Source organism: Anas acuta, chromosome 10 (assembly GCF_963932015.1).
Source record: "Anas acuta chromosome 10, bAnaAcu1.1, whole genome shotgun sequence".
In the NCBI taxonomy this organism is placed as follows: Eukaryota; Metazoa; Chordata; class Aves; order Anseriformes; family Anatidae; genus Anas; species Anas acuta.
In genome coordinates this window covers 4,704,180-4,730,173 of record NC_088988.1, presented here as the reverse complement: position 1 = coordinate 4,730,173, position 25,994 = coordinate 4,704,180, and the positions used below count along the sequence as shown (strand labels likewise).

The 25,994-nt window shown below is 44.3% G+C and overlaps 1 protein-coding gene across 2 annotated transcripts; it reads left to right on the top strand.

Annotated features, from left to right (window-relative positions):
* Window positions 1-18,314: 18,314 nt before the first annotated feature.
* LOC137861736 (arylamine N-acetyltransferase, pineal gland isozyme NAT-3) lies at window positions 18,315-25,875 on the top strand. 2 transcript variants are annotated; one of them, XM_068693150.1, is made up of 4 exons: window positions 18,315-18,453; window positions 18,955-19,113; window positions 22,716-22,899; window positions 24,833-25,875. In XM_068693150.1, exon 4 carries the CDS (start codon window positions 24,840-24,842, stop codon window positions 25,710-25,712), a length of 873 nt encoding a protein of 290 aa, XP_068549251.1. In that variant the 5' UTR covers window positions 18,315-18,453; window positions 18,955-19,113; window positions 22,716-22,899; window positions 24,833-24,839; the 3' UTR covers window positions 25,713-25,875. The 2 variants fall into 2 exon arrangements, with proteins under 2 accessions (XP_068549251.1, XP_068549252.1); XM_068693151.1 differs by lacking the exons at window positions 18,315-18,453; window positions 18,955-19,113 and adding an exon at window positions 22,487-22,606.
* The last annotated feature ends 119 nt before the right edge of the window (window positions 25,876-25,994 follow it).

Genomic DNA, 25,994 nt, shown 5'->3' with positions numbered 1-25,994 from the left:
GACCCAATTTGAATGAGCTGTGGAGGTGTTTGCAATCAGGTGTGCCGTACACAGCGTCCCAACTTAAAGCTTTAATTGGTTTCAACAGAAATTACCTCTGCAAGTTTTCTTTCTGGGTAAGGGAAAAAAAGAAATGCCAACCATTTAATTTACCTGCTGTCCTAAATGCTCTGAGTGGATCCAACTGATATTGCCACCCCAAGTAACTGCTTACTGCCAGAAACACCTAGAGTGGAATTCACATGATACTTGGATTAACCGGCTGCTCATCTAGGTGACTGCCCAGCCATTTCTTTTAATTAGCTGTAGCATAACTTCATTTTCTCTGGGGTCTTTGTCGGACCAGGATTACCCCTTCAAATTTGTCTTCTTGCCCCCATGAAACTCTCATCTCTGGTGGCTCTTTTGCATTTCTCAGTGAGAATTGTCCCTTACACAGGACTTTGTTGTGAGTTCAGTCATTAATAGATACTTTTTTTGTAGATGTTCTCACATGTAGCCTGTTCTTTGAAGGCAATGAAGCACTTTGGGAAGACACTGACTTTCTCTTAAGGACATCACATTGTCTTTGTGGTTCCCTGGTTACCCATCACTGCCTTTTGTTCTTTCAAGTGACTTGATCTTATCCAGAAACATAATTTTTTATCAGTTCTGCAGAGTTTTGGAGAAATATGAATGACAGTCTCTTAATATCCCGTGACTTCACAGCAGCTGCCACAGAGGACTTGCACAATGACAGAGTTTATGCAGCCAGAAGGGCAAGTTGTTCTGCAGTTAGGCAGGAGATGCTATAGTTGTGTTGCAATCTGCCATCTGTCATGGAAAAATAGCTGAAAAGGCAGATAGGGTGGAAATTACAGCATGATCACATCCTTGTAGTGCCTGGCATCCTCTTCTTTCCGCAGAAATGCCACTTGGCTTCAGCAAGGCAAAAGTGTGGTTGGCCTGAAGTGAGGGATGTCTATGAAGATGGCCATGTGGTGGTCAGCGAAGGATGGCTGGCCATCTGTTTGTTAATGAAAGGTATGGGAAAATTTTTCTCTCCTTAGATCTATCCTGGCTGTGAAGATTCAGAAAAGTGAACAGCAGATCCAGTGTTTCCCCTGCAAGGTGCTGGGAGTGGGATTTACTTTCTTGTAGGGACTTTGGCAGTCCTATAGGTCTAACCCGAGGAAGATCAAGGGATGATCTGACCATGCTACAGACATTAAATAGTTCTGGAGGCCACTGTTTCCACCACAGCACACTGTGTTCCTTCTGACTGCTCCTCTAGGTAGTTTTCTAATTAAATTTAAGATCTACATAAATTAAAGGTTTGTACATGCTAAAAATAGGAAATATGTTAAGGTGACTTGTGAGCCTACAATTTGGAGTCTCCGAGCTATGAATGCCCAGTTCCTGCCCATGAGCCCCACGGGATGCTGATCTGCATCTGTCTGGCTGCATCTAATGTTTGGCTGTATGAGCTGTACCTGAGCTCACATAATACGCCTGTTGTGAGAGCTGGAACTGTATGCGCTTCCCTAAAGTCCCATGCTAATGCCTCTGTCACCACACTGTTCTCACCCCCAGCATAGCAATAACTTTTTTTTTTTTTTTTTTTTTAATATTCTTTTATTTTATTGGTTAGGCTTGCCTGCACTTTCAAGCATGAAGCCAGAAGAAAACTGGGTAATGCAGTCAATTTGAATGGACTGCTTCAGTCAAAAATCCCTCTGTTAATTCCTGCTGTTTTCCAAGCTGCTAAAAAAAATTAAAAAGACAGTAATTCATGCTGTTGTAGACATGTAAAATAGCACAAATAATTGATTTTTTTTAACCTTTTTCATCTTGGAAAATTACTAGAATGTTTAAAGATGTGGAAGTGAATAATAAATAAGATACAGGCTTTGTCTCAGAACACATTTATTGTTTCAATGGGACGTATGAGACATCTCCATGTCAGCGCATATATACCATTTTCTTTTTGTTTTCATTGGATCTCTTGAAAGGGAGGCAACTAGTCAAAGAGTGGGTAAGAAAACAAAGTTATTCTCAGTTCATTTTTCTCTGACCAGGGACTTCCCAACCCAGGAAGGCATAAGAAATTGACTGTGATCCTGCAGACCATGATGTGAGCTCCGGGAAATGAGATGGCCTCTTCTCAGAGGCACGCATTCACCACCCCCATCCATTCAATAAGGTCATCATCAAATGAATATTGTTGCCAGCTTCTGGCCATATGGACTGCAGCTCCAGCAGAAGGCAGCTGGAGAACAAGGCTGCTTAACCTTTATCCTGTGTGTGCACTCTCTTTTACCTCCAGCTGCACAGCTGTTTGTGTAAAATGCAAATGACCCTAGTTCAGAAGGATGGGGCGCTTCCAGAAAGTGAGGCAACCTAGCACGGACGTGTTCATGCTCCCATGCCATAGTGAGGTCACTTGAGGCAGGTGAGGAGCTGCTGACCATCCTCAGGACTGGGTCTGTACAAAAGCACATTCAGCCAAGTTTCTCTCTGGGACACTCCAGTACTGCATTTATACCAAACATGAGCGGGTCACTGGCTTAAATGCTGTCCCTTTTTGTAATTTTCCACAAATCCATAGATACTTACACATACTACAGATCACTAAACAGTGTGATGTGGCCTGCTGGCATAGGCATCCAGCAGTTGCCTTTTGTTGAGCCAAATTACTTGTGTGTGACTAAAACATGTTTACAGCTCCTGAAGATGCCAAGAGAGGAAGGATGCCCTGCTGCCAGCCACAGCCTGAGCTGTGCCCCAGCCTCTGCCCCCAAAATTTTGCTTCCCAGGGCAGTAGCTGCTGGGATTTGTATAGACCAGCTCCAGCACCAATGCAGAGGGAAAAGGAAATATTTTTTTTACCTTACTTTACCAGTAAGTCTATCTGTGGGATGTATCTGGAGATCTGCTGAAGCACTTTAATTATTCAGCTAATTGGAAGATGAGTTAATTTTTTTTTTGTCAAGCCATGCAAGGTAGTCAATGGATTTAGGATCCTCCAAACCCAATACCAGTTGGTTTGACATGCACCTGGAGATGCTGATAGCCTTTTTTTTTTTTCCCTTTCTGTTTTCACTGTACACTAACAGGGCGGTCAACATTATTTATTCTTTCCATAAAGAAGAAAGAGTATCAAGTGTTCTAAAAGCTGTGACCTAAAGGTTTTCATTGTGCTGTGCAGTCAAGGGCAAGGCTTGTATTCAGAGCTGTGGAGAGGCAGATGACTGTGTGGCTCAACATAATAAAAATTATTCAGCTGAAATTTAAAATAAAGAAAAAAGAAATCTGGAGATCAAATATTTGATGGCAAATGCAGTGAAACAGGTATAAAGAGATGGCTGTGTTCAGAGTTGTAAAGACCAAATTGCCTTCCTGGCAAAAGGGCAGCTAAGTGACTTTTCCATCTGACCAGCAGACGCTTCCTGCTGACGTCATTGGCTTTTCTTTGAAATAATGGGGCAATTACAATGCCTTGTTGACCTCAGGAGTGTTTGTAGGGAACAAGAGGAGAAGCGTGGGGAAGTCAGGGCACACTAGCACAGCAGCAGAGCATCACCCATGGGCAGAGGCTACGGGGTGTCTGTGGGACAGAAAATCTGATACTTTTTCTGGTTTTCCTCACACACACACACAAAACCAAACCAAACCAAACCAAAAAACTCCCAGAGACCCTGGGACTAGGTATAGAAGTACATCCAACCCTGCAGAACAGCTTGGGCCTGTGCAAAATACAGGAGTAGGTCCTCAGGTTAAGCTGGGGTGGATGGGGCAGGACCCGGTCGCTGTCGTGCTCCTCAGTGCCCTGTGCCATGGGGCTGGGTGCTGCCATGTCTCCCTTCGCCAGTCACGGAGGGGAGCATAGTACGGGAGCTCTGCGGCAGTGCAGATGGGCTGAGCTGCAGAAGGTAGCAGAGCACTTCCCCAAATTTTCTCTCCAGTGCCTTAGCTTCTGAGGCTAATGAAGCTTTGAGGGATAATGTGAATTGCTGCATAAATTGATATCCTTTGCTAATTGCATCAGCATTTTGCTTTGATGAAAGCCTAGAAAAAGGTGCCAAGAAACTAATAACATACAACATCAATAGCTATTTAAAAAAAAAAAAAAAGAAAAAGAAGTCAATGATTGATTGAATGTACGATGATTCATGGAGCCATGAGTCAGCTCACCAGGAGATGTTTTTTAAGCGTTCAGTGAAAGGCTTTATTTCAACACAGTAAAAGATCTTCCCTTAAAAAAAACATTCCTAAATGTTGTCAGAGCACCATTGAGGCGCCTAAGATGAAGGTCACCTTGCTCTGCTTGCTGGGACGCAACTCATCAGCACCCACAAGTAGCTGTGGCCCTCTCTAGCTTGTTTTCCCCCCTCCTTGATCACAAGCCAGACTTCTTATCTGAGCAGCACAAAACCAGGTGGCCAGAAACCCAGACAGCTATTGCAGGACTCGAGAGCCAAGTAGCTGACCGTCCAGGGCTGCTGTGAGTGCCTCACGAGCCTTTCCCTGGCCAAGTTGGATTGGGGCATGTTTTCTCCTTTTAGCTCGGGGTCTGACAGAAGGCAAAGCCCTGCTATTCCTGCACCGCGCTGCCAAGCACCTCTGGGTCAGACGGCTGGTAGTAAACACATTGTTATTACGTGGCGGTCGTGTAGGAATTGAACCCATTCACTCAAGTTGTCTAAGGACAGAAAAAGCCCTGCAAAGTGGTGCTGTTTGCAGAGAGCCTGGGGCCAGCTCCTGTGCAGCCGTTGCTGTTCCTGCATTATCTCTGGCTGCCGGCTGCCACTCTGCTGCACCCATTTGGCACTTCCATCCTGACCTTGCGGCAACCTCCTGCTACTGCTGCGGTGCTGGCAAGTGCATTTGATAGCTACAGCTTCCACCCTCCAGCAAGACCACCAGAACTGTTTGCCAGTGGGGTCACGCACTGTTGCAACGGAGGCATGAAAGCTGACAGCTCATTTCACTTCCCCATTGAAGAAAGACCCAGCACCCTCATTTTCTGAGGTGCTATGAAAGCTGTTTGCGATGGCCACGAGGAAGCGGCTCGCTCTTCGCCAGCCCTGTCTCACTCAACCACTGCAGCACAGGAACGAAAACAAACACCCCAACAGATGCTGCAAATGCGAGTCGCCGTGTTAGCCATCGCCAAAATCACTGCTGCCGCATGTAAATATTTAGAGATGCCAATGAAGCATGCAAAGGTTTGAGCAAGCAGAGAGCTGAAAGAAGCTCAGAGGTGGGTGATGTGGGATAGCATTTCAGGGATTCACATGCCTGCTGGGTCCAAAGGTCAAAACACAGCAGTGTTCTGGAAAAATGCACTGAGGGTACACGGCAGCACTGCTTGAGTCTGAATGGAGTGGGAACTGAAGAATAACACTGCAAATATGAGGGGACCGTGGAGGGTCATCCACTGCATTTCCTCACCCTGCAGCTCCCAGCTCTGCTGGAGTGCTCACCTTCATTGCTTTCCTCTTGTATTCCTTTTTTCTTCCTCATTGTTACCAGCCATGCTCCTGGAACGAATCAGAAGCCTTATTAAACAATATATAAATGCCTACAGGATCATGCATTGCTAAATAGCATTCTGAGAACAAGTAATTTCAAGCCAATCTTATTTATTTCCTATATGGAGTTGCAGAATGTGTTCATCTGTCTTTATCTTCACAGGACTTTCAGTGCCATGCCTATAATGTTCCTATAAACCAGTAGAGGAAATACAGGGTAAAAAAAAAATCAGTAAGGTGAACGTATTAAAAGTTGAAACACTGTTCGCAATGAGCAGCAAGTAAAGGTTCAGGCAAGGCAGTGATTTAGAGACAAAGACATGGACAGCTCAGCTGCACATCATGAAAGAGAGAGGGAACAAAGAGCCCAGAGGAAAAAAAAAAACAAAAAACAAAAAACAAAAAACAAAACACAACAGACACAAGTCAAGTTTTCAAAAGAATCCTTATCAGAATTTGTGGCTAGAATGGGGTTTGTTTAGTCCACGAGGGAGACGGATGAGGAGAGGGAGGAAACATCTAAGACGACTGGAGCAAGAGGTGAGCCACAGGGAGCATCAGGGCTGCTGCAGGGGCTGCTGCAGGGGCTGCGGTGCGATGGGTTTCTTAAATTCCTCTCCTGCACAGGTGAGGTCTTCTTGGATCTGCCCTTGTGTGCTGAGAGTACAGCAGCTCTTGCTGCCTCTTCACATCTTTCTTACCCCCGCACTTTCCTAACCTCACACCATTTTCCACTTTAAGTTAGTTTAGTTAAAGTGGAAGTTGCAACATCCTGAAGGAGTGGCTTAGTTTAATTAATTTTAAACCAACTTTGAATAAAATCTAATAACTAGGAACAAATCACCAAAGCTAATATGTGTGTGTCTGTATAGGGGTATCCCTGTTTAACTAAATGGGTTTTAAGCCATGCTTTTATTTTAAACAGTACAACTTTATGTGGGAGAGGCTTGGATCACTTTAATGCTTTTTAAAAATATGACTAAAACTTTACAAATTAAAAAAAAAGCTCATAGGAGTCAGCCGAAATAACATGAGAGTGATCTGGGATATTATTTTCATTAATTGTTGGTTTAGTCATTGGGTTTCTCTGTGTCTATCAGCCCTGCAAGCTGGGGCACCACAGAGTTGTGTATAGGAGGTGCAAAGGAGCTGAAATCTGGCCTTCATCTTCTCTTTTCCTCCTCATGTCTGAAGAGTAATGGACTTCCTCTTGCTTTTTGCAGCAGCATGATGGAAGTGGTGGCATTGCACACACTTGTGCAGGCTGAATTTTGTCCAGCTGAGAGGGTGATTCTGCTGTAAGTACACAACACTGATTTAACATTTACTGATACAGTATAGGTGCTTCTTGCCACAAAGGTGCAACTCCCAAATTGTCCCATAGCTAATTATACAGATTTTACTGATTTTATGCGTTTGCTTGTTTGTTTTAAAACCTACCCAGAGAAGGTGAGAATGTGCTGATAAGAACTGATAGCAGCATCATTCATAACTCTTTTACAGCTTCCTTCATCTTCTAGTTTATACCCGAACACTTGGTGTTAGCCATTATGCTGAGATCAATGTGTCAAAATGAGGTAGATTGTTAAAGGAGACAATTCTGCTTCTGAGTTGGAAAAAAACGTGAAGTATTTTCCCTGAGTTAATCAAACGAATTCAAAGGGAGTTTAAATCTTTCAATTTTCTTTGGCTCATGGAGAAAATGAAAAGTTTTTGACCTCCACGAAACAAACTGAATTCATGCGGTGGCTCTGTTGATAAATAAAATGTCCATCCAGACAGAATATTGATTACTTAGGTACGATATGCTGAATCACAAATAGGACCATCAAATGCAAAAGCAAGAAAGTATTATAAAATACATCAAGGCATCCAAGGTGTTGGATTTAATGCAAACAGGCAAGTTAAATAAGTGATATTAAGCTAACAAGACTGAGAAATAGCAAGATGCCATTGCTCTATAGCATTATTCATGGCAGTGTTAGTTCCTCTGCAGCAGCTCCCCTTGCCACATCCATTGGTCACGTTGGCACTTGCTTTAGGGTTGCCAAATTGTCAAAGGCACTGGAGCTCTCATGAAAATTTGGACCCCCAAATGCTTTTTTGTACCTGGCATTGAGACACTGGGCTTTTGACTAGGTGATCTGTAGAGAAGGAAATGCCTGTTTTTGGTCGTTACAATTGTGTTTTTATGAAGTGTTGGTTGTGAATTAGACTTCATAACAGATTCCTGAAGTGATCATCTGCTGGAGCTTCCAGTGAGGTCTGAGGTAGAGGTTACCCCAGCTGCAGCCAGGGGCAGGGTATACAGGGTGCAGGATCACCTCCCCTGACTGCCAGGAGGATCTTTTATCTGTTGAAAATCTTTTTATCTCTTGGGAAGAAAGAAAAGAGAAGAGACAATTACAGAAAACGAGGCATAAGAAACTTTGACCTACATAGATCTGCACTTCTTTTTCTGTTTTTTATGGAAGTGAGATCTGGCCAGTTCTGCTGGGTATTATGTGTGTTTTACTACCAGAGTGAACTGAAGATATTTTGTAAAGAAGGTAATTTGAAATTTAAATGAATTTCTTAATCCTAGAAGAAGGAAACTTCCTAAGGGAAATGCAAAATTAAAGATAACCTGCATCAACTTCATAATCAGTAGCAAGTAACAAAGTGACAGTTACAGACATACTTGCATGAAAGAAATTAAAATAAGCAACCTTTGCTCTTTTTATATTTGTGCAAGAAGTAGTGATAAAATGCGTAATCTGTTTCATCCTTTTCTCTATAGAAAGAACACGAGCTGCAATTAAATCCAAGTATAGCAGCACGGCTGAAAGAAGTGATCATAAACCAAACCTAAGTCTAACAACCTGGGTAGGAATATTTCCAAGCTGAGATATTTTTGGACTTGTCATCTTTGGCTGAAGTTCTGAGCCAGTCATATTTTCTTTGTATTAAATATATTATGTGTCCTGAAGCAAAAATGAAAATAACCCTGGACTTAAAAAGCTTGCTTCAGAGAGGTCTGTAAAGTCTGTTTTGTTTGACTTTTCTTGGAAGACAGCAGACTTTAGATTGAAAGAATATGTGCTGTAGGAGGCACAGGATGATCCTTTAAGCAAACATAGGCATCTCCAGTCATTATTGCTATGGGGAGATATACCTTTAGCTCCAGGAGAAGAAACAGGGTGTAACTGGGGTGGACAGAAGAAGGACACTGTCATTCCTGTTAAAGGCTGACTTCAGAAAACCTGAAGGAAATGTATTAAAAAAGGGACCCATTATTTACAGTAATTTATGCCTTTCAGAGCATATCCAAAGTCAAGCAGTCTCACGGGGGTCTGCCAAATTACTGCATGATTTAGGAGATGAGGTGTTAGCCTTGGGCCCTTCTGAAGGACTTTTATGTTGCTGGACTTTTGGGCAAGTGAGGGGGATGCGATTTCACAATATCTTCTCGGGCCTAAAGAAGCAGAACAGCACAAGGATGGTCTGATTGAAGACATGAGCTGACAGGAGAGTTTAACAGCCAAAGAGAAGCACAAGGCACTGGGGCTGTGCTGATGTGAGGCCAGAGAGGTAGGACTGATAAAATAACTGTGTCTGCAAAAATAACTGTTGGAGTCCCGGGAGTTCAAGAAAATGCCTGTCAGCATTTTGGAAAATGCAAAGAATTCTGCTCAATTCAGTAGCTGAATATATTACAAAGCAGACCTTAAGTTCAATTGCTAATGGACTGACACATAAATAGCACAAGTTCCTAAATGTTACAGAGAAAGAGAGTATCACCAAATGCAAAGATGGATTTTTAGGTGTCCTCCGTCAGGGGCTGTGCTTGCTGCCATGGGCGGCTGCACCCCTCAGCTGGCAGGATTTGCACAGGTACCTTGCTTTGTACATCGTGTGGCTGAACACACAGCTGGGGAGGTTTTCTGCATTTTTACACTGGCACACAGTGAGGCTGGGACACCATGGTCAGGCTCCAGCCCTCACCAAGCCTGAGGTAGGCCGCCAAAATCTCACACTACACTGCATTTATGTGACTTCTCCTTTTCTGGAGATATTCAAGGCCTGTCTGGACTCCAACCTGGGCAGCCTGCTCTAAGGAAACTGCTTTGGCAGAGGGGTTGAACGTGATGATCTTTCGAGGTCCCTTCTAACCCCTACAGTTCTGTGATACTGTGATTCTGTGACTTTGTGCCTGTGAGGTGAGAGATAGAGTTTCATGGGACTATGTGCACAATTTCTAATCCTAATCCTCCAGATTATGAATGGCAAGTTAATAATCAGTGAAGTTTAATGAAAATGAGTATCAGCTGCACCAATCCCTGCAGTCTTTTCTTTTTCATACAGCTTCATGTGTTTTGGAGACAGAGGGATTCTCAGAAGTGGTTTTGTTTCTTTGTTTGCTTGTGGAGCCATTTGGTTCATCTCGTCACCACGTCTTCCCTTGTCCACTTCACTGCCCAGGTGATGCAGCTATCTGTTAGCTGCTTCTCTCCATCAGGATTATCAAGCGGGGACAATAATTTTAAAGCTAGCAAGGCTGGAAAATTAAATAGGTCTGAGGAAGAGGTATTAACAAAAATAATTTTACCTTGATGCCTAGCTGAGAAATTCAGTCATCAAGATATCAAACTATCCCTCTGCCATCAAGAGACAAAGTCATATCCAAGTGTACAGGATGGGCACTCTCATAGAGGGCATGCACAAAAGCAGGAATCTGGGTCACTTTTCCCTCTTTCTAACCTCTGTGTTCATTATAACATACTATTTTTTGTTGACGTTGTTGTAGTTATTAATGAGTAATTGTTTTCCCGTGTTCTTAACCTTACCACCTGGGTAAAGACTAGAAAGCAAGTAAAATCGTGGTGACATCTAGTGGCTGCTGGGAATTTACAGTGGCATAAGGGGTGGGAATACCATTACTCTGGACGTTTAAGCATGCTGTGCACAAAACTAGGACGTTAAAATGGAACAACGAATGAATTAAAACTGTATGGGATGTAATTATGTGACCAGTCCCATAATTTAATTCAAGCATGTTTGCGAACTCTCAAGAACACAAGTAATGATTGCAATCAGACCAAGCAAAAACAAATTAATTTCCAAAAAGGCACGTTAGTTTATGATGAAATAGAGTACAATTTGCCTGACAGCTTTTATGGCTGGGGGAGAAACTGAGGGTTTCAGACAGAGGATCTCCATGGCTGCCATTTTATTCAGTATTCAGTTAACTGCTTAGAGCTGAGCTATTCATCATAAAGCTTATTTTAAATATATTTCTGAAAACAACAACAACAAAACACACAAAAAAAAAAACACCACACAAAAACACCCTAGACCCTTTGACATCAGGACTTGTTTAGGCCCCAAATCCAGGTGCCTTCTGTGGACTGCTCAAAATTTTGTGTCTTGACATTTGGGACAATAAGTGGAAGATCTGCCCAGCATATTTGTTACTGAAATTTAAGACTAGTTTGCAGATGTCTCATGACAAAAATTTAGACCAGTTCAGAATATTTTGAAAAGCTAATTGCAAATAAAATAATATGTTATAGTGTGTTAATTAGGAAATACAAAAATAAATATTTTGTGTAGCTGGATAATAGGAAGTGGGGTGTTGGAGTGTATATATATATACACATATATATATGTATTACAAAATATGTATATATATATTTTTGTATGTATATGTCTAAATACATATATATATATATATTTTTTTTTTTTCCCCCAAGTGTAGCTGGTATTGAGACAAGAAATGCTAATCTGATTTAAGTTTAAATATATGGTTGTGCAGCCAGCAAGAACAGCAAGCTACTGCCAATATATACCAGAGGCACACGGTTAAATATAGGTGAGGAAAGGCTTGAAAAAAAAAAAACAAGTTCAGAAATGAATCTGCCTCACCCAACCATTATGTCTCCTCCTTGCCATTAACACATAGAATAACTACAAAAAGCAAAAATCCAAACAAAAGAAAACAAACAAGAGCTAATGTCAATTAAATGCGTTGGAATAAACATATATCTGAGGTGTATCCAGAGCTGGGTCACTCCTCCCCACATGCCTCCTGCTGCTGCAGTGCCTCCATGGCCATCCAGCTGGCCAGCAGCTGGTGGTTTGCTGGTACAATTTGAAAGCAAGAAGTTTGGGGAGATTATGAGGGAAATTGAGGTTTGTGATGATGCGGTTGGCAGGTTTCTGCATGTCTAGTTGATGCAACATGTTATCCAGCTAGTAACGTGGGTGCCCCTTACATGTACATATAATTTGTAAGGAGATGAGAGTTATGTTTATTATGTGTTTGCAGAAAATATGCTGACAATTAGGAGCTCTATTTACACCCGTAACAGCTCAGCTCAGAGGGAAGTGAGCTCCTTCCCCCCTCTCTGGCTGGGCAGAAGTCTCCCTGCCACTGTGTGCATCTTCCAAGAATGAAGGATGCACACAAGCAAGCAAGTCAGGACTCAGATCTCCAGCCCCATTCTAAGAGGAAAAAGCAGTTATTGACCTTTTCAAGAAGAACCCAGGTCAGAAGCACAGACTGGGTGCCATTCCAGGTAACATCTAGGCTTTTGGACGTACACAGTGTGCCCTCCCACACCAGCCCATGCAAGAACACATGGAGAAGTGAGGAACTGCCCATGGGTGTCATCGTCTCATTGGGGCCACTTGCATAAAGTGCTACTTGGAGTGAAGGGAGGCACCGAGATCTGACCGTCAATAAAGGTCTTCGGACTGGGATTGACTAGTATTTAAAATAGGCTAAATGTTATTTTTGCATTAAAGTCCAATTTTCAAAAAGAGGTTATGAGCAAGGAAAGCAGCAGCTCCCTGAAAGCCCTAACCTCAGGGCTTGTCTGCATGAGGAACTTTACCAGCATTTCTCCTGTTGTCAAAGTATAAGTGAATTAAAATAAATCCAATTATGGCTGAATTTTCTCTGACGGAGTGCATCCACACGGGCTTACCATCTGCTTTAACTAATCTGTGCTATGAATTCATAGCACTGTATTGTTCGAGTTAGTCTTCTGGGGTACTGCTGGGTAAACAATGATTAAATCTGTTTAAAAAATATGATTTACACTAATGCTTTCGTAAGGGTGTTTCACATAACTTCAGTCTGTTTTGGAACTGTGTTCCATGTAATGTCAACCTGTTTTTAAACCGATAAAAAGAAATGGGTGTAAGCTCTTAATATGCAATCCCTCATTTAGTATTGATAATGATTTATGTTGGGTTATGTTGAAAGAACTCCTGATTGACTCAAATTACATAGAAGTATGCCAGTGGCCTGGCAAGTGATTTTATGTGTAGGGAGCTGCCCATGTTTAATGGGGCTTAAAGCTGTCACACCTTTAATTGAACTGTTTCAACACTTTTTATGTACACACAGTCAGGTTCCTAGATAATTTATAACCTTTCAAAACAAATAAGGAAATTCATGCAATTCCTTAGGAAGAGACGGCTATAAACACAAAAAAATAATCCAGGATGTCATTTACATTAGTTACCTGCTTTAGTCGGTTTATTTCTCTATTGTTCCTCACCTTTTTTTTATCAGTTATCTTGATGAAAGCCCTTCCAGCACTGTTCCTGGCAGAGGAACCCCATGAGAGAGCTGGTGTCATTGCCAGTGCCTCCTGCAAGACTGGGGGGCTGCACCCAACACACCCCAAAAACACCCCTCCTGCTCCATGCAGTGCTGCTGGCTCTGCATCAGCTTTAAGCCAGGACTAATGGGTCTCCAATTAATAAAGATCTGCTCCTGTCTACCTGTCACTCACCTAACACAGACACGTCGATATGAGCTCATTCTCAGGATTAGCACCGTAGCCCTAACATTTGTCTTAATTCAGTGGCAATATTTTCAAAACTCCCTTTAGCCCCTGGTTTGTGTGCTGCTGTTACTCATTAGGCAGAATGTGGTCCGTCATGTTGGGCTAGATTTGCAGTGGAGAGTTTCTAAAGAGAGCACTCCATCGCTCCAACTAATCAACAGAATTCAAAGGAAATTTAGGGTTTTATGCTGTGGCTGGCAGAGAAGATGAAAGGAACTTGACCTCAGGGGAATCAAGAAAGCTTCTCTGATGGCCACACACACACACACACACACACACACACACAAAAAAAAAAAAAGTGCTTGTCCAGAAGCTTCGTTACTCATTTAAGCTCTTTTTAATGAATCCTGAATAGAAAAGCTCATCAAAAGTGAGACAGAGTCAGTAGCAGAACACAATGTATTAGGGTGCCTGAGATGTTGGGATTAATGGTGCTGGACAGGCAGCACAATCTGGGCAAAAGGGCAGGAATTTTGCCTGCTGTGAGTCTTCCCTGTGCTGCCCTGCATGGTGCTCATCCACTCCAGTCCTCACAGCTGTGACAGAGATTCCTCCTCCAGCAAACTTTGAATTCCTCCCACTCCTCCCCACATTTCTTTGTTAACTAAAGAGAGAAAACCAGATTTATCTGCCTTGGAGGTGGTGAGACCCGTGCTGCAGCTGGGACACCCTGACCCTCGCGTCCCTTCTCCTTGCTCACCAAAAGATGCCAGCAAAGAGCTTTGGTTCCTTGGAACCAGCGCTGCATCAGGAGCCTTTGCGCTGTACACTGGATAACAGATTTTTCTTGAAAGTCCTGCTTTTGGCATGTTCCCCAGTGGGACCTGGCATATGGAATGAATGTGTCCTCCTGCTGAACTGGGTAACCTCAGCGGGTGGAGACAAAGGGTTAATGCATAGGTGTTCCCACTCCACAGCACTGAGGTTTCCAATTAAAAAGAAATAAAAATCCCATGCATGTCTATGCCTATAATAATTACATTGCCATATACTGTACAACAGAGAAATCATAGAAGGAACAGTTTAGGGAAATAGGGAGTGTGGACTTTTGTTGACCTTGAAGAAACATATTCTGTAAAAATCTTTAAAGGCAAATGAAAGAGGCAAAATGCTTTTATAGACATTCCTGGGCTTCTAACACGTGTGTGATTAACTACAGTGCCAGGGGAAGTGCAGGCAAAGCCCGAAGCAAGGCACACTCTGCCTTCCACCACAGGAAAACCCAAACTGGGAAAGCAGCTGGGGGTTTGTCTCATCACTAATATATTCTTCAAGAGGTTTTTAAAGCGAGCACACGAGAGCATGGGGAATCACACTGGTTCAGTAGGGCTGGAGACAGAGTAAAATTACAGTGACATCTAGTGATCATAAATATTTCACAAAGGTGCTATGAGCGAAAAAATAAAACATTTATTGCCAGGGAGCATTCTGAACGCGTAACGCACAAAATCAGATCATTAACCAAGGGCAGGAAATGAGGTGGGATACAAACGGAGGAGATGGTGCGAATTAAAGTGTAGCAGGGATGCTGCAGAGCCAGTTCCCAGTGCTGGGAATGGTTGCTGGTGGGTTTCCACAGGGATCCGGGCTAGGTCTGCATTTCTCACTCTTTCTGCAGAGTTTGCCATTGGTACTAAATTGCAGCGTGTTCGTATAAAAGCAGCTTGACGTTTTTGCGCCTGGGAATTGAACTAATAAAATGGTGTGTAGCTTCCAAAAGCACATGCCGCTCCCCAGGGAGAGGAGAGCAAGATGAAACCTCGTCAGCGGCAGGAGCACGCAGCGCATCCGCAGCTCTTCCCGAGCAAGGGCCCAGCGCTGGAGGAAAGCAAATGGAGGGAGAGCAATGACATGATTCTTTTTATTTTATTTTATTTTATTTTATTTTATTTTATTTTATTTTATTTTATTTTATTTTATTTTATTTTATTTTATTTTATTTTATTTTATTTTATTTTATTTTATTTTATTTTATTTAGCTGTTTTCTACTGCTTTTGGCTGCCTGATGAGCAGCCTGAGCATGGTCCTGCAGTCCTGCAGTCCTCCCTCAACTATGCCATGTGGTACCGAGAAAAGGAGTAAAGGGAGTAAAGCAAAGGCTTCCTGTTAATCCTCAGGCTGTTCCTCATCCGTACCTTCACTGTGCAAAGGGATGAAAACCACGATGGTCAGGTTAGCGGAACAGCCACCCAGAGTGATAAGCAATGCACTTAGAGCATTGATTTTGCGGCTTTAAACCAGGTAGATTTGTGGCCACGTAAATATGCAGTCAAATTTCTTCTGATGAAACATTCAGGAGAGCTTTTAATAAAAGCTGGGAAGGAAGCTCCCAGCCAATTTCAGAGGCCTTCCCATGAGTCCCCAGCAGCCAGGCAGGTTCAGGCTTTTAATTATTAGCTGAAAGCCTAATATACATTCCCACCCATCTCGGGTGCCATTGGAGAATGAGAATATGCCTTAGGTGTATGCATAAGGGAGAGACAAATTCAAGTGCATCAGATACTTTGGCATGTACAGGATCGATGCCACTTAAAGCAGGTTCATCATCCCCCAGGAAAGGCCATTCACCAGTTCAGATGGTCAAGGATCAAACTGGTCCTTGCTGGGAAAAATAATGCTGTTGAGGGTAAGGGACTTGGAGCAGCAGAGCAGAGCCAGAGCTGGTGCCAGGGATGTGTCTGTGCCATCCAAAGCGGCTGAGCCTGTGACACCAGTGTCCCCCAGCATGGCTCCTGAGCATAGCAGGGAGAAAAGGCAGGAGCTGCAGGTTGCCACAGTAACCTCCACTCCACCACCTTGTGCTTTTACTCCAGGAAAGATCTGTCTCTCTGCAAACACCCAGCGCCGTGCACATGACTTCCACTGATCGTGTTCATGGTGGGACTACTGGATGCCAAGGATCGGTGTGGAGGGGCCCTGCAGGACCAGCTCCTTGCTTCTGAATCTTCCCCCAACTTCCAGACTCTCCTTGCCACAGCCAAAACAGCACGGGTGAGTCTGGGGGAGTGCTGCCAACCCCGAGCATCTCTCCGATTTTTCCCTGCTCGTGCTCCTGATTCAGCAGCAGGGTGGAGGGAAGGCATTGTCATTGCGAACGCGTATGATTTCTGTGATTCCTATTAGTGCATTGTGATGAATATGTGTTTTCTGAAGGTGCAGATGTTTTTCTTTTTTTCTTTGCTGTCACTATACCTCTCTGTTTCCTACTCTTCACTGAGATAAAAGGTTTCCCACCCACCTACCTCTCCAAAAAATAAAATATCCGAGTAGCAGGAATGACAGAACTCGTGTAATTGTTCCTCAAATTTCTTGTTTCCAGGCTGATTGCCTGAAATAGGGCTGATCCTAAATCCCACTGAAGTCAGTGAGAGCTTTTTCACTGAAACAACAGCTTTATTTTGGAGAAGCTTTGTGAGGAGCAGGCTCGAAGTCAGGTGAAGGCAAGCAGCATTGCTATGTGGGCTTCAGCAGAACAACGCCAGTTTTACCCTGCTGAGGACAGGGCTTGGTAGTTTTGTTGCCAGAAGATAAATAACTGCTCATAAATGGTGGCTGCTGCTGCATTTAGGCACATGGAGAAAGATTTTCTTTTTCAGATTTAATATATGTATGAATGTGTGTATATAAAGAGAGATATATAAATTTTCCTGTAACATAAATTAGATCCTTATATGGAGAACATATAAATTATAAAGCCAAGATATTTTCTGTTTAGGCAAATTAAGGAATCTTTCCCTTTGAAATGTTCTTCATATTGCTTTATCCCACTCATGGAAATGTTTTTCCCCACAGTATTCCTTCAGGTAAATGCCTCTCCTTTAGTCAGTGTACTTGTGGATTAGCTGACAATATTTTCCTCTTGAAATACCTTGCAAAAATATTCTTTGCCTATGGTACACAGATTTGAATAGGCAGTCACTCATGTGCCTGATAACGATCGAGGCTGTTGACTTGCAGATCCTCTTTGTGCAGGTGGGCCATGCCTAAGCAGATGGAACAACACGTGCCCTGCGCACAGCCTATTTATATATATTTTTTAGCAACAGTATGGGATTTTTGCAGGTAATCAGCTGACTAATTTTAAAGTGATGCCTTATGTTAGTTTTTATATCGACCAATTTAATATGTTTATTTTCACAAGGCCTTTCTGACCTTGCATAGGAAAATGCATTGCCTTGCTATTGCCTAGCAGCTATTGATAACAGTGAAAATGGGGTGAAATTAAACAGAATTATAAGCCTGTCCCTAGGGGCTGAGTATCACCCCATATACCATCTCTTTTGTTCACGGGCTCTGCTGTGATGCCCATTTTGCCTGGTGGCATGTCTGTAACAGAGGGGTGCATGAAGAAATGTCCCACATGGGCTTTGATAGCGTGACCGGAGGCTCCCATTAGAAAATGTGAAATGAAACCGTCTCGAGGTCCAGCCTGCAATGCCGAGGCCCATTACACATTACTCTGTCACACTTCCCTTGGGCAGACACAGCTTAACGTGACGGCAATTATTATCTGGTTAATCTTGGGAGTATATGCCTGGACAAAAAGCCAGGAAAATGGAATATATCCAGTTTCTTGATGGGAAGTTGAAATGAAGAGAGAAAGATTAACACCCTGGGTCTCCAAAAGTGCTCTGGGTGCATATTGCATATTGATTTTGGAATATTTTCAAGGCAGCGGATGCAGTGTTCAAATGTGGAGAGAGGGAGAGAGGGAGCTCATGCACTTCTTGCAAAGCTGAACTTGCAGAACTAACATCTCGGCACCCGCAGCCCAGGGGCAGCCCTGACCTCCTGATGGTTTTGGGGAGGTCCTGCTGCTTTCTGCTCAGCTCTGCTAAGCGGAGCCGGAAGCAGTGCTGCTGTGTGATAACGCCGTGGTTTGAGCATTAAGGAAGGGAGGGGAAAAGCCTCCCACCATTTCGCTGAGAGTGACGGTGGGGATGGCTCACCTCCCACCTGCCGGCAGGGTGCCCGCCTTGGGTGGCTGCAGCTGGCGGTGCCCCAGCTGGGAGCAGCACTGGTTTCACATCCTGCTGAGATGTGTTTCTTCTCTGGAACTGCTCACACGTGACCCTGCTGATGCTGACTTGCCTCCCTAACGGTAAGGAACATTTTCAGCAGTGCTTTTGGGGACTGTGGTGAGGGAAAAGCTGGCATGGAGGAGAGGGATGCAAGCTTGGTAACAGCATTGCTCCAAAAATGCAATGGGGAGAGTGCTGGGGTCTGCCTGGCCTTGCACAAGCTCCTTCCCACCTTCCCGGCACTGCAGGACTAAAGTGGCAGCCCACTGAGGTGCCACCACCTGCACTTCCACCAGCGTGGCTGCTGCACCAGCTCAGGATGCTCAGCAGCTCCCAGCCAGAGCCAGGGGTCTCACTGCTGTGGGAAGGTGAGCACAAACAGCCTGGTGTTGCCCAAGGGAAACACAAGCTCGCTGCTCCGTCCTATGTCACGGCCACCAAACATCTCTGGATGGCCAACAGCCTTCAGCACAATGTCCTCCATCAGACTCAGTGTCCCTCTGCTCAGCTTTGGCAGGAGTGCTGCATGAGAACAACGTGTCCGAGAGTGGCAGAGTGAGTTTTGGTTATTTTGGTTACAGGATGAGGACCTGCACAGCCCAGACCCCTGAGAAGGCCGATGCTAACTGCTGATCAGCTCTTCTTCAACCAGACCATTCAGTAGGAAAAACCAGTGGGGTTGGTGGCCATGGGGATTGTGGATGTACCAGGTATACAAAAAGAACAGTACGTGAGCCCAGGTGAGACAGCATCTCATGGAGGAGGTAGTGGGGACAAGGCCACTGAGTCCAAAGAGGTTCTGCAAAGGTTGCCCCAAATATCTGGTAAAGAGGTCACTTGCCACAGCAGCCCTGGGTAAGGCAGGCAATGAAGCATCAGACACAGAAAGCTCCCAGGCGGCTAACCTGGCTGTTGGCTGCTCCTCCTGCCCCCTTCTCCAGCTTCCAGGACAAGCAGCATTTGTGCATTCACACCATCTCCCTCTCTTTGTCTTCTTCATCCTCCCTTCAGCTCTCTCCCCTACTCCTCGTTTCCAGATTCTCCTCAGAATTTTCAGTTTGACGATGACACTGGCAACTCTGAGGGAGGTGGAATACAAGATGGAGAAGACAGCAGAGCAATGAGGGTGTGATTACTGCTTGTGAAATGGAGGAAAACTTGTGCTTCCCAGTATCCTCCCTGGAGCCTGGCACTGGGGTGGCAGAAGCATGTGGAACCGAATGGTGTCCCTGAGGTGCTGGGAACAGATGTGGACAAGGACCTGCTCTGACCTGTCCACCACAGCAGTCACAACTCATGGAAAAATAAAAGGCAGATGTATGGACATATTTTTCATCAAAGCAGCTACTTAAAATACGCTTTTTTTGTGTGTTGTTGCTTCAAACCCTCCATGAGATAAAGCCATTCATGTAGAAAAGCTGATTGTTCCCCTTCTAATGGAATTTAACTGAATTACGACCACTTACATTTAAGAGATTTATGCTGAAACCCTCTGGACTGAAAGGCCCCACAGACCGAAGCGGTCTCCTTGGTCTGCGTTAGCATACTTGGTGTTGGCTTGTGTGAAAAACCTCATATTGGCAGGGTAAAGATAAAGAGAAGAGATAATTTTTTACTCTCAACAGCCCTCAGAAAGATGCCTCAGATAGTGGGAACACTAAACCTGAGATCTCATCTTTTTCTGCTGAGAAAAAGCCATGCAATGTCCACAGAGCTACTCCCTTCCCTAATCCCATGGGCTGAAGGCGCCGCTCTCATCGGACCCATCCTTTTGCTGGGGGAGGACTTATTACATCCCCCAAACTGCACGTGATGGATGCTGTGGACGCAAATCGGAAAGATATGTAGCCACAGCTGCTTGATATCTATAATTACACAAGGAAGGCAATGAATATAAAGCACAAGAGTCCTACCATTATGAATATGTTTATAGGCCATGAATATTATTTACTACTTGCGTATTAGAGCAGCTTACATCTATTAAAATCCCTTTGGAAATGGTAGGATGGGGCCTGCTGCTCTGCTCAGGGTGTGCAGCATTTTCTTTTCCAGCCACCCAGAGTTCAGCAGGATGGAAGAATCGCAACTTGTGTAAGAATTTAAGATTTTATTCCATTTAAAACATGTCAAATGTTTTATTAGTTTAAAAACTAATCTCTTTTAAACATCTCTTCTCTTCTCCCCACCAAAAGCAACTAGCTAAACAGAACACCTCATAATTTCTATATTAAGCATCCAGCTAATAGGCGATAACAATCCCTGTTTCGTTATGCAGCCCATCACAGAGGGCACTGTAGTGGGAGCTGTTTAACACTGAGCAGACACTCGACTGCACACCGTTCCCCCAAACAGGGCACCATATGCTTTTATTTCTCCAAGCAAACACTGCAGCACATAATGCTCTGCTAAAGGGGGGAGGGAGGACTATTTGCTGCAGCCTCTAAGGAGAGTCAGGAGGAGAGAAGAATTTCAGTAATAAATTAAATGCTGTCGGCTGTTTAAATGAATAAATAAATAAAAGCCGAGTGCAATTACATTGATGTTCTTCTGGAAGAAGCTCAGCGAGCTTTGCCTCCTGCCAGGTCCGGGACAATGTGTTACAGGTCGCTGCCGGCCACGCGCTCCCGCTGACCCGGGCTGGGCTTTGCCCTTTGCCATTTTTCGGGATGGGCTCAGGTGGAGATGTGCGGCACGTCCAGGCGCCTTGCCCATCAGCAGTTATTGCAGTTTATTGCCCTGCCAAGCCTGAAATGAACCACTATGATTTGGCACACAGCTGAAATGCAAACAGACTCTGGCACAGCTTCTGGGTCACGATGAGCTTTCCCTTACCTTCAGGTCTCGCTGAGTGAGCTTTGCCCTCTGACAGCCTTGGTGCACCCGGGGAGGATGAGACTTCTTGGCTTTAATGGCTTGAGGAGCAAATGGTAGAGAGTGGGGAGCAAAAAGGAGTGATTCAGGAACAAAGGCATGGGATAGTGAGCTGAGCTGAGTATTTGAAAGATGTGGGAAGAAACTGTTCCATCAGGGCTATGTTGTAGGGAAAACATGCTGAGGAAAACTGGGTATCAAAGTATGAGAAGAAATGGGTTGTACCTGCTTGGGTAGGAAACACTTGTGTCTTCTCAGGAACCTCGTGTTAGCTCCTACTGATCCCATACCCCCATGTTTGCCCAAGGGAACATGGTGCTTTTGTCACCATCTGGAGTCCCTGGGGCTCTGGGGAGTGTGGGCTTCTTCTCAGTGTGGTTCCCACAAGCGCCATGGGTCTGCCTGCCTGGCTTTTGGCTTCTCTTTGTCAAAATGAAGCCTGTGAGAAGAGAATGGATTATTCCATGCACAGCAAGATTTGGCTAGGAATATAGGCTTTCTCTTTTCACCAAGTTGGACCTACCCAGAGGAGCCCAAGAAAGGCAAGTAATCCATTCCCTCGAGTGTCTCTCGCTTTGGGCATCAATTCTGTTTGTGGAGTCAAACACCGGACGCCGATGGTATGATAAAGAGCCAAATTTTGATATGGCAGGGGAGCTGTGTCATGGGTTACCACAGGCCTCTCTATTTGTTCTGATTTATTATCTCTGCTAATTATCCCAACAAATCTGTGTTTGAATGAAACTCGCTGGTGATACTAAATGTGAAGGACTGTTAGGGAATTAACACAGAAGAATCTGTTTATATCAGAGAATTAATAAGATTTAGCTTGGAAAAGGGTAAGCAAAACATGCAGAGAGAAAAGCAGTATGAATCACACTGAGAGCTACCTGTGGGCTGGCACTTCATATCATCACTTTGCCAGAGGCATCTTCACCACCATGGATGGCATCCTCAGGTGCTACTTCTGGGCCAGGATCAAGGCAGACACACCGCTGGCCCAGCTTTTCCTTACACTCCAGGAAATTTACTGAAAAACAAACAAACAAACCAACCAAAAACAAAACCAAGCATATAAATTATAAAGCATGAATTAAGCAAAGGCTGAAGCTCTTGTGCATGCTGACAGAGGAGAGGGGTGCTGTGCAGAAATTTTGCTGCTTTTCAGAGTGGAAAAAACTTCCCAGGCTCAATGCCTACAAGAAATATTCCCCAAGTTCCCGAACAACCAGTAACCCAATACCTGGGGAAGCTCTGTATCACCCACGTACATCCGGCTAGCTTTTTGTCATTTTCTGTTACAGCTCAAACTAGCCACTGCAGGCAGCAAGAAGCAAGTGAAAACACTCTAATAACAACCAGGTTTTGAATGCGGGTTGAGTCAGTGCTGTTGGTTTTGTTCGCTCACTACGGCTCTTGTGCTCCACCCTTTTCTTTTTTTTTTTTTTTTTTTTTTTTTTTTTTCTTTCAGCTTTTGCAATCTGACAGAGGCGGGTGGAAGCAAGTTGAGAGAAAAGACATTCCCCTGGAAAGCAGCTGGAGGACAGTCTGTGACCCCTGCCTGCACCAGGTAAAGGACAGAGGACCACGCTGCTTACTTTACCTTTAACAAATCCCCCCCAGGAGATCCGTTCGTGGTTGAACTGATTTTCCAGGTAAGACCTTTTTTTCAACCTTCAGTTTTGGCAACTGAGTACTTCATAACCAGGAAGTTAAATACGACTGAAGACAAAACACAGCAGAAAATGTCTAGGTTGTGTAATGGCAGAGAGAGAAATGTTCAGCTACAGATGCCTCTTTTTACGTCAGTGTACTAGATATGCTGCTTTATTTACTTGGTTATCAGCCTCAAACAGCTCGGGCATTGGTGCCATCTGACATATTTCAGTTACAGCTATTGAAAGGGCCTTATAAACAACTACATGAAACACAGAAAGCCAAAAAAAAAAAACAACACAAAGGTTTCATACAATACAGAGGTTTCACCTACTTTGGCAAAGTGAAGGAAAGGAAGTAAAAAGGAGGGGGAAAGGATGCTCATTGCCAGTGAAGCTAGCTTTCTGTTCCCACTGCAAGAACTAAGTTTCTGCAAAGTACATCTCCAAAAATTAACAGAGTTGCAGATTCTTTGGGGAAAAGCTTGGGAACAAGGCAGAAATGGAAGAAAGAGAAGGCACAGAATAATGATCAGATACTCTTTACCTGGTGTTTGATAATTCAGGCCTGTGCTTAGGATCTCTTAGATGTGGTGGTGATCATGATACAATAATTACAGGTTTCTGATCATTTGTGTCTTAAATGTGGGTAGCCACTCTGGGAACCCCCTCTGTTCCTGCCACAACATTATGAGAAATGGAGAACTTGTATTTTCATTGCTTTCTTTATATACTGAAACTATATAAAATTCCCATACAATTCAGTGCGCACTTTCTTCATCATATGAAGAACTGAATCCTGTTGGAACGGTCAGAGTTTTTTCTTATGGCTTTATCTTAAGAACCACACACAGTTACTTTGAGAACATTTTAGGACGTCTCAGGTCAATGATCTGAACAACACTGCTCTGTGCTCAGAGCCATCTGAAATGCACTGGTGCCCAGGGTGGAATAAGAAAGATATTTGGCCACCTTAAAATCCCATTTCTTGCCACCCTACACCAAGGGCTCAGATCCTTGGGCTGTTTCTTCCCTCGTGCTCATGAAACACAGCATCCTGCTAAACCTGCTGCAGATGGGACAGGGAGGGCAACGCCTGCTGCCCGGGAGACCTCTGCCTCTCTGAAACATGACTATGAGTGCAAGTACATCCCCAAAGAGACTGATGTCAGAAAATATGGGGCCCCTGAAATTTGTGTTTTTTGGCCCAAACTTTGGTTTCCTCCCACTACTGGCAGAGGGTGGAGGAACAGGGCCAGGGAGCTGAGCTCTGCTCAGGGAGCGGATCCCAGCAGACGAACTAAAAATCTCCCACATCTTCTTCTGCCTCTGTGGCTGTAGAAACAATTCTGTGCTCCAGGTCACATCTGCTACTGCCAGCACCGAGCAGACTCAGGTGTGACCGGCCTCTGCCAGCCTGCCCAAATAACGGAGGAAACTCCACGGATGGGTGGGTTTATTTCAGATGCAGTTGCAGAGGAGGCTCTAGATTGCTCTGCAGGGGAGGGAGGGTTTCTGCTTCTGCTTTGCTGAGTCAAACCACAAGTAAAGCAGTTCAGAGCTGGAGAGTCTCAGTTCCCGTAATTTCTAGTGGGGAAACAGAGCTGTTACTGTTTTTGTTCCTTCCTACGGAGATTTGTAGCTTTGCTGGGCAGGAACTCTCTGCTGAAATGTGCTTAGCACAGCTGGAGCCTCTTGTCACAGCTGTAAAAGAAACAATTAAAAATAACACTTGTGCTCATCAGCAGTGTCCCATTGGCTTCCCTCAGTGCTAATACTTGCACTCAGCTGCCTTTGATAGGACCATTTGTCAAACCCTGCTCCTCTTCTGAGCAGGTTGCTCATTCTGATGACAGCCCCGTTATAACAGACAGGGAAAATCCTTGCATTACTTCTGACACAAGCTGTGGTATTTTTTTCACCCTTCTCTCAGAGGCAGCATGGACATCAAAGAGTATTTTGCCAGAATTTCTTACCGGGGCTCCTACGACAAACCAGACCTGGAGACCTTGACGGAAATATTCCAGCACCACATCCGAGCAGTCCCTTTTGAGAACCTCAGCATCCACTGCGGGGAAAGCATCGAGCTGGACCTGGCAGCCACTTACGACAAGATAGTGAAGAAGAAACGCGGGGGCTGGTGCATGGAGAACAACCACCTCTTATCTTGGGTCCTGAAAACCCTAGGGTACGACGTCACCCTTCTGGGATCAAAGGTTTATGTCCCCGAGTATGATGCGTATGCTGATGACATCGACCATCTGCTGCTAAAAGTTGTGCTTTGTGACAAATCCTACATCGTGGATGGTGGTTTTGGGATGGCCTACCAGATGTGGCAGCCAATGGAGCTGATTTCGGGGAAAGATCAGCCTCAGACTCCTGGCATCTTCCGCTTTCTGGAAGAGAATGGGATCTGGTACCTTGAGAAGGTGAAAAGGAAACAGTGTGTTCCCAACCAAAGCTTCTCCACATCTCATAATGTGGACAAAGAAGTCTGCCGGCGAGTTTATCTCTTCACCCTCCAGCCACGAGATATAGAAGAGTTCAGAGCCCGCAACCTGCACCTGCAGACTGCGCCAGACTCGCTCTTCGTTATGAAGTCCATCTGCAGCCTGCAGACTGCCGATGGGGTCCAGGCACTGGTTGGCTGGAAACTTACTGAGATAAAGTACAATTACAAGGATAACATGGATCTGGTGGAAATCAGAATCCTTGCAGATGAAGAAATGGAGAAAACGCTGAAAGAGAAATTCAATATAACACTAGATAAGAAATTTGTACCCATCAATACAAGCAGGTTGTCTCTGTTTTAAGTCACTGTCTGAATTATAATTCAATCTAGTGGCATTACATGCAATTCTCCCCCCTCTTTTCTGACAAGCATCTAAAGGTTAAGCTTTCTCTTTCCATCTACCCCAGTGTAAGGCAGAACAGATTAGCATGAATCTGGAAAATAAATTGATTTTCACAACTGTTCCTGCATCTCTCCTTGGTTTGGGTACAAATAATTTCTTCCTCACTCAATCAAATCGCTCCCCTTCTGTTTGTGCTTAGCTGGCAGCAGACGCTGCCCATTCCCTGCTCCTTTCATCTCT

Excerpts from the sequence above, each read along its gene's own strand:
- LOC137861736 (XM_068693150.1), top strand. The coding sequence starts at position 24,840 with ATGGACATCAAAGAGTATTTTGCCAGAATTTCTTACCGGGGCTCCTAC.